The sequence below is a fragment of the Bison bison genome, unplaced genomic scaffold (assembly GCF_000754665.1).
Source record: "Bison bison bison isolate TAMUID 2011002044 unplaced genomic scaffold, Bison_UMD1.0 scf7180017864482, whole genome shotgun sequence".
NCBI lineage: Eukaryota > Metazoa > Chordata > Mammalia > Artiodactyla > Bovidae > Bison > Bison bison.
In genome coordinates, this window is record NW_011495042.1 from 6,510,876 (window position 1) to 6,524,593 (window position 13,718).

At 51.1% G+C, this 13,718-nt stretch overlaps 1 protein-coding gene across 1 annotated transcript in view; it reads left to right on the plus strand.

Annotated features, from left to right (window-relative positions):
• XPC (xeroderma pigmentosum, complementation group C) overlaps positions 1-13,718 on the plus strand; it is a 23,011-nt gene that overhangs the window by 394 nt on the left and 8,899 nt on the right. The window contains exons 2-8 of the mRNA XM_010862523.1: positions 4-16; positions 6,038-6,233; positions 8,356-8,474; positions 11,114-11,237; positions 12,131-12,215; positions 13,014-13,171; positions 13,437-13,557. Of these exons, the coding sequence (XP_010860825.1) occupies positions 4-16; positions 6,038-6,233; positions 8,356-8,474; positions 11,114-11,237; positions 12,131-12,215; positions 13,014-13,171; positions 13,437-13,557 (816 nt within the window). The remainder of the gene's footprint in view (positions 1-3; positions 17-6,037; positions 6,234-8,355; positions 8,475-11,113; positions 11,238-12,130; positions 12,216-13,013; positions 13,172-13,436; positions 13,558-13,718) is intronic.

Genomic DNA, 13,718 nt, shown 5'->3' on the forward strand with positions numbered 1-13,718 from the left:
AAGGAGGAGGAGGCGGGTGAGAGCAAGGCCGAGCCGGGCTTGAAGGGGAGAGGCTGGAGGAGGGCAGGAGGCAGGCCGGGCGCGGGGAGGGCAAGGCCGGCCTCCCGCGGGTGCGGGTAGGCAATCCTGCGCCCACCTGCGCGGAGGAGACCGGGTCCCGGTGACCGCGGGAGGCAGGCGGCGTGCGCCCGCCCCGGGCCACTCCGACGTCGCTGCGCCTTTGCCCTCCGTGCAGGATGCGCACTGAGCGGTTCCGCCAATCCTGGCCGGACCGCGAGCTCCCCTGCGCAGTCTCTTCCTGCGCCCTGCCGCCCGCAGGGTCAAGTCCGGTCTCCTGGCAGATGCAGAGGGCGAATAGGCAAAAGGCACTGGTTTTGTGCCCCCACGAGACCAGCGGACCCGTACTTAAGAGTGCGGGAGTGTGCTGATCTCCTGAACAGTAGTTGTTCAGTCGCTACGTCCTGCCCAACACTTTGCGACCCCACGGCCTGCAGCACGCCAGGCTTCCTTAACGGTACCTTCAGCTAAATCCCACCCTAGACCCCCAGATTTCGGATCCCAGCCGACTTCTCCACGTGCATATCGAATAGGTTTCTTATATTTGTCCTGGGCAAACTAAACCTGCCCATTCCCCACTTATCCCCCCCTCATTGATCACTTCATCATTGTTAGAACAAACCCCTCTTCTTTACACTGCACACCTCCAGGCCTTCAGCAAGCTCTGTCATTTCCACCTCAGAACCCTGTCTCAAATCTCTCCACTTCTCTTTATTTTCCTGGCCACACCTCCTGCCCAAGCCACCTTCACTTTTCAGTTGAACGACTGCAATCGTCTGTTTACTAACGTTAACCCTAGGGTTAGGGTTAGAGTTCTCCATGCAGCAGCAAGTGATCTTAAGAAAAAAATAAATGAGATCTTGCCACGCTCCTACTTCAAACGCTCTGGCTTCCACTGCTCTTGGCATAAAATCTAGATTCCTCACACGGCCTACAAGACCCTACATGATTTCGCTGCTGCTCTCTCCTCTCCCAGACAATCTCCTTTTTGGCCTCCTTTGGGTTCCTCAGGCACCCCGCGTTATTTCTCACCTGAGCCTTTGCCTTTGATGTTCCTTCTCCCTTGAATGTTCTTCGCGGCTTTTGCCATGGCTGCCTTCTTTTCCTGCAGGTCTCAACCCAGGCACTCCTTGAGTGTCTTGCCTAAGGTGGTCTTTCCCAGGTACACCTCATCACAGAGGATCTTGGTGATTTAGTTGCTTCCTTTTTGACCTGTCTTAACCAGATAAGCTTATGAAAACATGTCTGTCTTTTTGCTGTATCTCATCTTGTCCTCTCCACTTCTCTGCATATACTAAGTGCAAATAACTTTGTAATGCATGCAGTAGAAGGAATTTCTGGGGTACCTCATATACCTGAGTAGACGATTGGGCCGAATCACTAGTAAGGCCCCCTATGACTCTAGATTGCGTAATTCTGTGATTCTGCAGGGTGGCTGTGAGTTTTCAGTGAGATGGCACATCAGGCTCCGGGCCTGGTCTGGGTGAGGTGATCAGATGGGCTAACTCTATCACTCAGCCCACGCGTAGGCAAGGGGGGCACTCAAGCCCCATTTGCACTCTGCGAGCCAGAGTGCTGCAGTAAGTTTCCAAGGCAGCTTCCGGGAAGAACTGTGGTCTTTGCTGTGGTTTTGGCTGCAGCTGAAATTGATTTGGTGACTCGTCTTTGGTGACTCGTCTTTGGTGACTGGTCAGCGTAGTGTATAACAGCACCACAGTGCATGCAAATAAAGCTGATGCTTCGCTGCTTTCAACAGCCATCTCTTTGGCTTCCCATTATAGCTTTGTTTCTATTAGGGCCCCTGTAGTTTCTACATATTCGATCTCAACATTCCTTCGTCGATTTACTCCTTCATCATTAGCTCCTTCAGCAGATACTTACTGAGCACCTGGCTATTTTCAGGCCCAGTTATCGGCACTGGAAGGGTAGCAGTCAACAGGACAGGCAAGGTTCTGCTCTCATGATGCTTGTAATCTTTGGGGAAGGGGAGGTTGGACAAACAAGTTAAAAAGCAAATTCCCATGGTGCCAGGAGCCATGAAGAAGGCAGAGTAGGTCTCTGTAATAAAACTGGCATGGGCACAGGGAAGATGCTGCAGAGTCAGAATCAGTGGCCAAAAAGTCCTGTCCGAGGACACGGTGCTTTCAGCCAATTACTGACTGTAATGAGGGGCCTTTTGTAGGATGTGGGCAGAGGAATCAGTAAGTTTAAAACTCTTAGAAAGGAATGTTTTAGAATTGAGGTGAGAGAAATAACTGGGACCCTTAGGTTGGAGACCAGACTAAGGAGTTTGTATTTTATTCTTACTGCTGTGAGGTGCTGCCTGCAGTTCTAAGCAGGTGGGGTTTTTTGGTTGTTGTTAAATTAGTAGCTGGCTGAGCAAGCCCAGTGGTTAATTCCTGCCCTGCTCAAATAACCAGGTTATATAACAGTGTAGTTCAGTCAGCCCTCCACAGGTTGCACATCTGTGGATTCAAGCAAAGTTCAATCCGAGGTTAGTTAAATCCACAGATTTGGAACCAGGGGATCCAGAACGGACGGCTGACTCTAGCAGACAGCTCTAGATCTTGGAGAGTCTTGGAAAATGGCCTCTTTTTAAATTATAGTTGAGTTATTATAGCATTAGTTCAGATGTACAACAATGATTGGATATTGGATTATATTCCATATAAGGGCTCCCCTGGTGGCTCAAACAGTAAAGAGTTCACCTGCAATGCAGGAGACCTGGGTTCAATCCCTGGGTCAGGAAGATCCCCTGGAGAATGCAATGGCCACCCACTCCAGTATTCTTGCCTGGAGAATTCTATGGACAGAGAAGCCTGACAGGCTACAGTCCATGGGGTCACAAATCGGACCTGACTGAGCGACTAACACTTTCACACTTAATACTCCATATAAAGTTATTACAAAGGATCGACCATATCCCTGTGTTACACATGACATCCTGGTAATTTACTGACTGTATGCCTGCCCCTTGGTGCCTCTTAATCCTCTTCCCCTGTCTTGCCTCTCCCCTACCCCTTTCCCCACTGGTGGCCACTAATTTGTTCTCTGTATCTGTGAGTCTGTTTTTGTTTTATTTGTTCATTTATTTTTTAGATTCTGTATACAAGGGAAAACATGGTGTTTGTCTTTCTCTTTATCACCAAGCATAATATCCTCCATGTTGTTGCGAATGGCAGCATTTCTTTTTTATGACTGATACTTCTGGTTCCTTTAGATGGTAGGTTAGGTTGTTGGAGACTTCTCCTGTTTCTGGAGGTGGGGCTGTATTGCTCTAAGCTTCCCTCTTAAAACTGCTTTCGCTGTGTCCTGTGGATTTTGTAAACTTGTGTTTTTATTTTCGCCGTCCTGCGGCATTTCCTGATTTTCTCTACGGTATCGTGAGTCATCGTTGGCTGGTTGCTTTGTGTAGCATCCTGTTTAGTCTCGTGGATTTGTGCTTCATTTTTCTCCTGTAATTGATTTCTGGTTTCATGCTGCTGTCATCGGAAAAGATCCTTAATACCTTTTCAGTCTTGGATTTGTTGGGACTCGTTTTGTGGCTAGCATGCGGTCGATCGATCCTGGAAAAGGTTCCGTGCGCACTTGAAAAGACTGTGTTCTGCTGTTTTGGACACAGTGTCTTGAAGTTACCTATTAAGTTCATCTGGTCCAATGTGTCATTTAAGGCACCGTTAACCTTATTGATTTTTCTTTCTGAATGATCTGTCCGGTAGGTGGGGTGTTGAAGTCGCCTACAATTATTGTATTACTGTCAACTTCTCCCTTTATTTGTGTTAATATTTTCTGCATATATTCAGATGCTTCTATGTTAGGTGCATATATGTTTATCAGTGATATCGTTTTCTTGTATTGAGCCCTTTATCGTTATATAATGCCTTTGTCTATTATTATAGACTTTGTTTTATGGTCTATCTTGCCTGATACGATTGTTGCTGTCTGAGCTATATTTTAGCTTCCATTTGCATGGAATGTCTAGATAATAGCTTCCTTGATACCCTGGCGCATACACAAAACACACAAAGAATTTAGGAAAAGAACGTTACCATGTGTCTACCGTCCAGAAACCACCGCCCCTAGACAATACTGTGTTTCTTTCTAGTCTGTGGTAGAAACTCTGCAAACAACTGCACCCTTAGCGTTGCCTCGAGTGTCTTTTTCCTCTGTCTTAAAAGATGACCAGGTTATATCACTGTGTGACCGTACCGTGATTAATCGTTTAATTACTGTCCATTTAATGCATGGGCGTCCAGACTTTAAAACTTTTGGATACTTTGACTACTGATACTATAAACTGTCTTTTGATTCACAGTTTGTTCCCCTTGTTCTCACTTTCAACTTCTCTATTTCTCTATTCAAAGCACAGAAACGCACACCTCTGCCTTTTAACCAACCAAGTTTAGAGAGGAAGAAACAGTACTTCTGAAGCAACTTCCCACCTGCATGTTTAGACTAGAAAGTATTTAGCATCTTATTAACAGAGGGCTAAAAACCATTGTAAGATCTAGAAATCCTGGTTTTCAGTATGCCCTACCAAATTGTCAGGTCATAAATAAACTTTTGGCCTTGAAATAAGAAATCTGAAGAAACAGAACTGAATCAGTGATTTTAGCCAGCATTAAAACAAACGCTGCTAAATAAGGTGAAATGTATTAAAATTTAGTTGTTTCTTTTTTAGCTCAAAAAGGGAGAGTCTTTTTCTTCCATGCAAAATTGTATTCTTGGGGACTAAAAATACGTATCCAGGGAGTCAGCAGTTCAAACCATAAATGAAAGGAATGAATTAATTTGACACTTTAGGTTAATATCACAGCTCCTTTTGGAACCTCAAAAAAGGTTAGAGTATTTTTGTTTTGCAATATTAACTGAAGCAGAGTTGTGCAGAGGAAAAAAGATGATTTATTTCAGATTTAAGAGAATTTGCCTGACTATAATAGAAAAATATTTTCCCCTGTTGTATTAATATATTATAACATATGTAATATAGTTATATGTTAAGAGACCATACTCTAGTTGAACTAAAACGAATAGTGTATGGATTTTTTATATTTCCTTTTAACAACATGTTATTATTTTATTTATTAATTATTAATAATGGTTAGTTATTAAAATACAGGTGTTTTTCAATTACTGCTAACTTATTCCAACCTTAAGGCTGCTGAGGGGCTTCCCAGGTGGAGCTAGTGGTAAAGAACCCACCTGCCAATGCAGGAGACATAAGAGACACAGGTTCAATTTCTGGTTCAAAAGATCCCCTGGAGGAGGGCATGGCAACCTACTCCAGTATTCTTGCTTGGAAAATGCCATGGACAGAGGAGCCTGGCAAGCTATAGTCCATGGGGTTGCACAGAGTTGGACACGACTGAAATGACTTATACACACAAGCTTGTGTGAGTGACATTTGGGTTAGATTGGATAGATTTCATAAAGTATGTGTTTTGAGTAGCGTTTGGTTTTAAAAGACAGCAGAAGCTTAGATTAGGGGAAATCATTGTTGTTCAGTTGCTCAGTCGTGTCTGACTCTTTGCGGCCCCATGGACTGCAGCACACCAGGCTTCCCTGTCCTTCACACTCAGACGTGTATAAACTTGAAGCTCTGCACTTAGTAGGAGTGGATTATCCCTAAAATAATTAGTCTCAGCAGGAAGTAACGAGCAAAGTGGTAACTAGTGGACTGATGCGTTTTCCTTGCTGGACGTTAGGTAAAATTTCAGGTTTGCAGTTGAGGTTTTATGGGTCGTGTGCTGCTGTCTCTATAGCCTTAGGAGGTAGAACAGAGTAACTGATGAAGGAAGCGTGTAGTGTGCAGACCAGCTGGAGGCGGAAGGGGCCGAACGCTGCTTGTTGACCAAATGTGGGATGTTGATGGGTGTCTGGAGAGAGGTTACCAGGGAGGACTTCTGTGACCCTGCACACGAACCTGCAATGTCTCCGCTTTTCCTATGTCCCTCCTCTCGTGTTCCGTGTGGTCATCTAGATGTCTTCGAAGATGAGAAACCGCTAAAGAAGAGCCCTCCCACAAAAGTTTCCCGAGGAAAGCGGAAGAGAGGCTGTGGTGATGCTGGGGGCTCAGCAGATGGTCCAGTGAGAAGGAAGGCGGCCAAGGTTTCCGTGAAATCTGAAGAGCCCCAGGTTATAAAGGATGAAGCCCTCAGCGATGGGGAAGATTTCAGGTGAGATGGCAGAAAACGTCTTGACCGGGTCCATCAGGGAAGTATGACCAAGGAAACCTGGTCTTGTTGCTCATCTCTGGGGTCTGTGGAAAAGGTGGGATCTTTAAACACATCTAGGTAGCGCTCGGGCCGCTGGTAAGACTGGAAGAGTCGTGGTGACTGTGTAGGTCACCTCCCAGCCTCTGCAGATGAGGACCACAGCTTGCAGAGAGTGCGTTACTCGTGGCTACACAGCTAGATGGTGGCAGGAGCCAGGATGAGACGCAGGTCTTCAGCTCCTGGCCCGGTGCTGTTTCTACCACACAGACATTAGGTACTTGAGGCGTTGCCCCGACGTCCCAGCTGCGTCCTGTCCTGCTCCCCTTGGGTTCGCGCTGCTCCTGCCCAGCTGGACGCCCCCCTTCACTCGACACGTGCTCACAGTCTGCCTGCAGCCTGGAAGCGTTCTGCCACCTTGACGATGCAGAACAGAACTCACCTGCCCCTTGGCCCCCTCTCCTCCTCTGGCTTCTTGCTGCATCTCTGAAGAGTGTAACTCACCTGCCTTGTGTTACACTTGCTTGTGTCCAAGCCACACACCCCTGTGAGCTCTCAGACGTCCGTTATATTTACTTGTGTCTCCATCATACCTTCCTGTGAGTGCACAGACGGCTGTTACACTTGCTTGTGTCCAAGCCACACACCCCTTTGAGCTCTCAGACAGCTGTTACACTTACTTGTGTCTCCATCATACCCTCCTGTGAGTGCACAGACGCCTGTTACACTTGCTTGTGTCCATGCCGCACACGCCTGTGAGCTCTCAGGCGGCCGGAACCACGCCGGCTCATCTGTGTATGCCCCTTGGCATCTAGGGCAGGGCCTCTTACAGTGACTGAGCGTATTGATAATGTGGTGAACCATGCGTGTAGACCTCGTGATCACTTGGTCATCTGCCTCCGGGGAATGCTGGGGGAGGGGGTGGGGGTGCAGGCAGGAGGACCAACAGAGAGACCGCAGTTCCCGCTTTACGTCAGAGACCAGCCCTCTCTCAGTGTCGGCTCTCCCGGCATCCCCCAGTCCTGGCTGGGAGGTAGCCCAGGACAGGGCAGCTGTGGGAAGGAGCACGGGGGCACGTGGACTCACCACCGTCATTCGCCTCCTCTTCCCTAAGACTCTTCCTTGCAATGCCACTGAGCTTCCCGCTTCCCGCTCCCACCTGCTGGATTCCTTCTGCAGAGAAGTCCACGTACAGATCAGCCAGGACGCTGCCAGGGAGAGCCCGGCTCCCCTTTTTGTCTCTAGGCTGGGAAGTGACATTTCTCCCACGTTTACTCTTAAGGGGATATTTTTGTTTCTGTGCTTTTGAAAGGAAGCGGCAGGCTAAAAAGGGAATGTCTTGTCTTTTTAGAGCTGCAGTCTGAAGCTTGTTAATTTAAGTATTTGTGCTAAAATCTTGGGTAATATCCTCACTGGACACCATGTGTCAAATCTTACAAAAACTAAAAGTAACTCGGGGCTCTAAAGATGTTTCATGTGTGAACTTGCAGACATATTAACATGTTGCGTGTGAACAAGCACTGAGTCCTGAGCCGGGGTGTAGCCAGCTGCGCATCTGCAGAGTTCTGTGCCTCCGCTCCCGCCGTCCGTGTTCCTCATGACACACCCCCACGTGCCTAGGAGTTAAATTCTGCCAGCCTCAGTCGCCTTTCATCTTGCCCCTCAGAGGCGGCGAGCGGCAGCGAGTGTAATCCTTCCCTCTTTCTTGCTGGCGTCTGGCTGCACACGTGCGCTCGGGCATCATGGCTTCTCCTTCTGGGCCCTGCATTCTCTTCGTGGTCTCATCTCCCTTTCCTGTCTGTTTGCAGACAGCTGTTTCCCTTCACACAGCCTCAGGGTGCGGGTTCATCACGCTCCTCCTGTTTCCGAAGACACGTCTAGTATTAGACCCCTGATCAGAGCCCATCCTGCTGGGAACCCGAGGCCCAGGATAATGCAGGGCGTGAGGCTCAGAGCTCCCAAACCATCTTCAACTAACGGCAGCAGATTCACAGTAAACAGAAGGAGCCTTGAAAGGGGAGCTTAGCTTCCCCACGGCACCGGGACGTGCGCGCTTTCTTCACCTTCCTCTGTGATCTCTGCGCAGGGACTTGCCGAGCGCCCGCAGGAAGGGCCAGCCCCCGGAGAGAGAGGCCGCTGCGGACAAAGGCAGCTGCGAGGGGGACGACGAGGAAGACAGTGAGGAGGACTGGGAAGAAGTGGAAGGTAAATGACCCCCTCTGCTCCCAGAACGGTTCATCCTGTTTGCCTGCTTGGTTCTGTTCGGGGTCATGTCACGGCAGCCCTGTCCTTTTCTTGGAAAACGAGGAAGACAAAGATAAGGTCGCAGTAGGGACTTGCTTTGGTGTAAGGAACAGTTCACGACCAGGGCGCCCCAGAGGGTTGTGCCTTCTCTCCCTGCGGGGCACTCAGTGAGAGATCAGTGAGAGAGGCGTGTGCTCGCACGTGCCTTGGGTCCAGCTTGGCCCCTCGCGCAGCGGTGTGCGCGAGTGCGTCCAGCGGTGCGAGCTGAGCTTGCTCTCCGGACGGCCGGTGAGCCCTGCGCAGCCCATGAGCCGGGTGGCTGTGGGAGAGCGTGACGGGCCTGGCGCATCCTGTACTCGCGTAAACAGTGGCCAGGCTCACCGTCCTTGAGCCCACCTTCCTGGCAGGGCTTTTCCTAGCTTTTCCTTTTGAAAGTGTTCAAACCTACAAAGAAATGCAGCCTGGAGTCCAGGCTCTCTTCGCCTCGACGCCCTGACTTGACTGTTGGGCCGTAGGGACCGTGTCTCTCTTTCTGTAACTCTGCTGGTGGGACTACGCGAAAGTAAGTCACAGACATCCTGACTCTTCACGTGTAATACTTCAGCGTTTATCTCCGGAAAGTAAGGCATTGTCCCACCTGATGAAATACTGTCATCACCTAATCAAGGCCCTGATTACTGTGAGATGATCCGTTATAGCTACCTTTTTTTCTTGTTTCCGCCCTGCCCACGCCCAGTGCAGGATCTAATCAAGGTATTTGGTTTCTCTAATCTAGAGCAGAGGCTCCACCCACCACAGCAGCAGGATCTCAGTCCCCTGCCCAGGAACTGAACCCGTGCCCCCTGCATGGGAGTGAGGAGCTCTAACCACTGGGACACCAGGGAAGCCCCCGCCCCCGCCCCCGCCTCACTGTTCTGCTTTTCTTTGTTCTTAGTCATTAAGTCCTGCCGACTCTGTGACCCCATGGACAGCAGCTCGCCAGGGTCTCGTGTCCGCGAGTGTCTCCTGGAGTTTGCTCCAATTCATAGCGCTGTCTTTTTTTTTTTTTCATTTTGGCAGAGTCCTGGCCTCTTGTTCTGTCTCATGTTCTGGTTTATCATGATGGTTAGCTTGTTTGAATGCCCTCCTGCCTGTGCTATGAACCGTGAGTCCAAAGACCTGGTTGCCTTTAGAGTAACCGTTCTTTGGCAGGAATGCTGCCGATGATAATGCTCCGTATTATCACCGAGCTCTGCGCCTCGTAGCGCATCCACTAAGAGGCACCTGGCGTTTGGTGGTCCTGCGGGCGATGCTAAGCTCGACCGTGTCTGTGGCCCTGCCTGGCTGTGCCAGTGTAAAGGCTCATTTTCCTTCTGAGTCTCTGTGAAGATCCTGTGCACCAGTCCTTTTCTACTTAATGGTGTCGGTGTGATCTTGACTGAATCAAAGATTATTATAGTGAGCATTGCAAGGTGGCAATGTTTTGATTGTCGTTCGCATATAATTATTAGCTGACTGATTTGTAAAGCAGAGGTCTCCATTTTAAGGACATTTAGTCATTTCTTTCGGGTATCACTGTGGACGTTAAAATTCAACTACGTCAGCAGTTATCCTCTTTAGCCTTTTGACCTTCAGATTGCCCCCACATTTGGCGAGCAGGAGCCCCTTTAAGCAGCCGCGCTGTGGTGTCTAACGTGGCCTCAGTAGTTTCTGAGAATGTTTTTGTTCTCTGGCACAATAGATACATGGGCGTTCCAGGGTCTCCCTGCGGCAGAGCTGGAATCGGCCCTGTTCATTTTAGTAGGAGCTGGCACACAGGAGCCAGGGTCCCAACACCGGGTGTGCTCACTGCTTCTAGGTCCAGAGCTGCTTTGAAAGGCTTAGCTAATGAAGTTCACTGTTACATTCAGTTCAGCAGAGTTAAGTTCGGCTGGTGACCGACTCTAGTACTCTTGCCTGGAAAATCCCACGGACGGAGGAGCCTGGTAGGCTGCAGTCCATGGGGTCACAGAGAGTCAGACACGACTGAGCGGTTTCACTTTAACTTTTCACTTTCCTGCACTGGAGAAGGAATTGGCACCCCACTCCAGTGTTCTTGCCTGGAGAATCCCAGGGACGGCGGAGCCTGGTGGGCCGCTGTCTGTGGGGTCACAAAAGAGTTGGACACAACTGATGTGCCTTAGCAGCAGCAGCAGCAGTGTTTACAAGCAGTGTAGCGGAGAAGGAGATGAAAAAGGTGCATGCCCCACCATGTACAGGTTTACAGTCGAGTCTGAAGTCATACCTCTACAAAGTGAGCTGTGGGCGGACTTTACTGTAGTAATACGGAGAGCAAGACACGGCTCCCACGCCCCGGCTTCATGGCCCCAGGGTCTGTGTCTGACTCACCCCCCGTCCCTGTGTCTGTGGATCTTCCCCCAGGGCTGTTGCTCTGGGCGCTCATGCAGGTTAGTGAGACACCTGGACGTGCGCGCTCAGGGCCTCTCCTAGGAACTCGGAGCAGGGGTCTCGACAGTTTCCTGCCTCACTTCCTCCACCCCAGCAGAACCTTGTTGTTGTTCAGTACACTGCCTCTTATAACAATAATTGCTATCATTGATCTAAAAAATTACTGTTGCTAGAAGTTAGTGAGCCCGTGCCGGGTGACGTGGGGGAAAGCGCAGCCTTCTCTGCATCTGCTCTGCCTGTGAAGCCAGTGGAGATAGAGATTGAGACACCGGAGCAGGTGAAGGCCAGAGAAAGAAGGTACGATCAAGCACTTGCTTCTAGATTTCCGTCACGTCTCACCATCGGCAGCTGCTCCCCAGGAAAGCTTTTGGAAAGCACATAGGAGACGCGGGCTGAGTGTCCAGGTTGTCAGGAGCCTTAGGCGAGAGAGCCCTGGGCTCACCTCGAGGACTTGAAGGCGAAACCTTTGTGTCCAGGCGAGCGCAGACGTGCCAGGGGCCGTGCAGGGCGCCTGTTACCGTACTGACTCTTCAGGACAGCGTGTGAGTGAGGGCTGAGGAATGTTTCAGCTGTGAGTGGAGGAGCCCCGATCTGTGTCTGTCAGGCTGATCGGACACCCCAGCTCGTGTCCCGCGGCATCGCAGCAGGGCCTGTGGCAGTGCCCCCCGTGGTTGGGGGCCTCCCCCACTCCTTCCAGGGGTCTCCGGTCCCTCTGCAGCCCCTGGTGGCCTGGCTGTATGCAGTGCATCTCCTGGTAGTTAACTGGTCCTGAGTCTCCCACGTGATAGGCACTTTATCAGGCGTCAAGGAGGTAGATAAAAGAAGTCGTTCAAGAGGTTTTCTTAAAAGGGCTTGGGACAGAGACGAGAGGGATCTTACAGCAGAACAGCGTTGCACAGACAAGCGACGTGTGCTGACTTAACGCCAAGGCAGTGGCCCCAGGAAGTGGGCAGTCGGGGGGTGGGCAGAAGGGAGGTCCTGGGGCAGCCGCTCTGGAGGCCTGGCAGGTGCGGGTCAGGGGAGGGAATGACCTGGGCCAGGGTTTGCGGGCGAGGAGGCGCAGGACGGGCCAGTGACAGGTCTGCTGGGTAGCGCGGCCTGAGTCATTGCCCCCAAAAGGTGTCGGCGGAGACGGGCGAGTGGGGTCAGGCCTCCCCCTCCACTTCAGGATTGTTCAATGTGCGTTGCAGTGAAAAGATCAAAATGGAGTTTGAGACGTATCTTCGGAGAATGATGAAACGTTTCAGTAAGGAGGTTCACGAGGACACGCACAAGGTAAGGAGGGGCAGGCGGTGGGCGGGCAGACGGGCCGCTCCGACGAGGGGGTGGTGTGTGGGGCACTGGCGCTCCGTCAGCCACGCCTCCGGCTCTCCTGAAGCGAGGTGGGGTGATAAGGGGGTGACAGTGACCTCTGCCTGGGAGGGCACATGAGGTGTCAGCTCAGCACTCCGCTCAGCCGACCGGTAACACTGGGTCTGGCCTCAGCTGAAGGCGCGGCGGCTCCTGACTTCAGCTGGTACTGACTGGACACACACTGAGGCCTTGAGAGGAGCCTGGCGTTGTCGGGAGAGAGACTTGCACAGAGCTTGTCTTCTACTGTTCAAGGCTTTCTGTCTCACAGATGGAACAGGACAGACCTCAGAACAGGGAGACCTAGGATGCAGAGCGAGGGGAGATCAGTGCGGGCCCCAGCAGCTGAGGAAGGCCTCATTTAAGAGAGGGGTCGGGGCGGGTCAGGGGAGGATGGCGCGGGGAGAGGCCGTGCTGACGGTCCTTTAGACCCCAGGCTTCCTAACGTTTCATCCACAGATCCTTCAGGATGCACCTCCAAAAGACAAGACCTCTTAGAGAAAGGAAGTTTGTATTTTGCAGCTTTGAGATTTGTCTCTCTGAGGGAAGGAGCATCTAGAGAGAAGAGGGGGTGAAAGACAGAGCCTTGGGAAACGGCAGTGTTAGGAGTTCTACGTTTTTGTATATAGAAATGACGGCAGGTATTTCCTGTCCTCGAAACGTCACTGAATTTGGCAGCCAAACTCCCTCTGGTCTTCAGGCTTCCCATTTCCCTCTTCTCAGGTTCACCTGCTGTGTCTGCTGGCAAACGGCTTCTACCGAAACAGCATCTGCAACCAGCCAGACCTGCAAGCCATTGGCCTCTCCATCATCCCAACGCGCTTCACCAAAGTGCCACCCCGAGACGTGGACGTCTCCTACTTGTCCAACCTGGTGAAATGGTAGGGCCCTGCGGCCTGTCCTGCAGAGCGTAGGGCAGGATTTGGGTCTCAGAGGCTGGGTGCAGGTCAGTCCCACAGACCCTCCTCAAGGGGAAGGTCTGGGCTGGGTCTTCAGGAGTTGGCCAGACAGGCTGGGAAGAGGAGCACGGGGCGGGGGGCTCCTGAGCCCCTCTTGAGGCTCCCCACTGTGGGTTCTGGCCGTAGGAGAACGAGGTTTCTCTTTGCCCTGGCCTCTCACACAGAGAAGTACCTGGTTTCTCTCCAGGTTCATCGGAACGTTTACAGTGAACGCGGAACTCTCGACCAACGAGCAGGACGGCCTGCAGACGACGCTGGAGCGGAGATTTGCTATTTACTCGGCAAGAGACGACGAGGAGCTGGTCCACGTGAGTGGCGCCCCTGGCAGCAGTGTTCTGTAGGTCTGTGAGCCAACGACAGCGGCTGTCACGTGCCACGCACCAGTCAGGCTGTTTTACAAACACTTCCTTGCTCAGTTCTCATAAGATAAAAACAGGTACCCGAGCTCAGAGAAGCGGAATCACTTCCT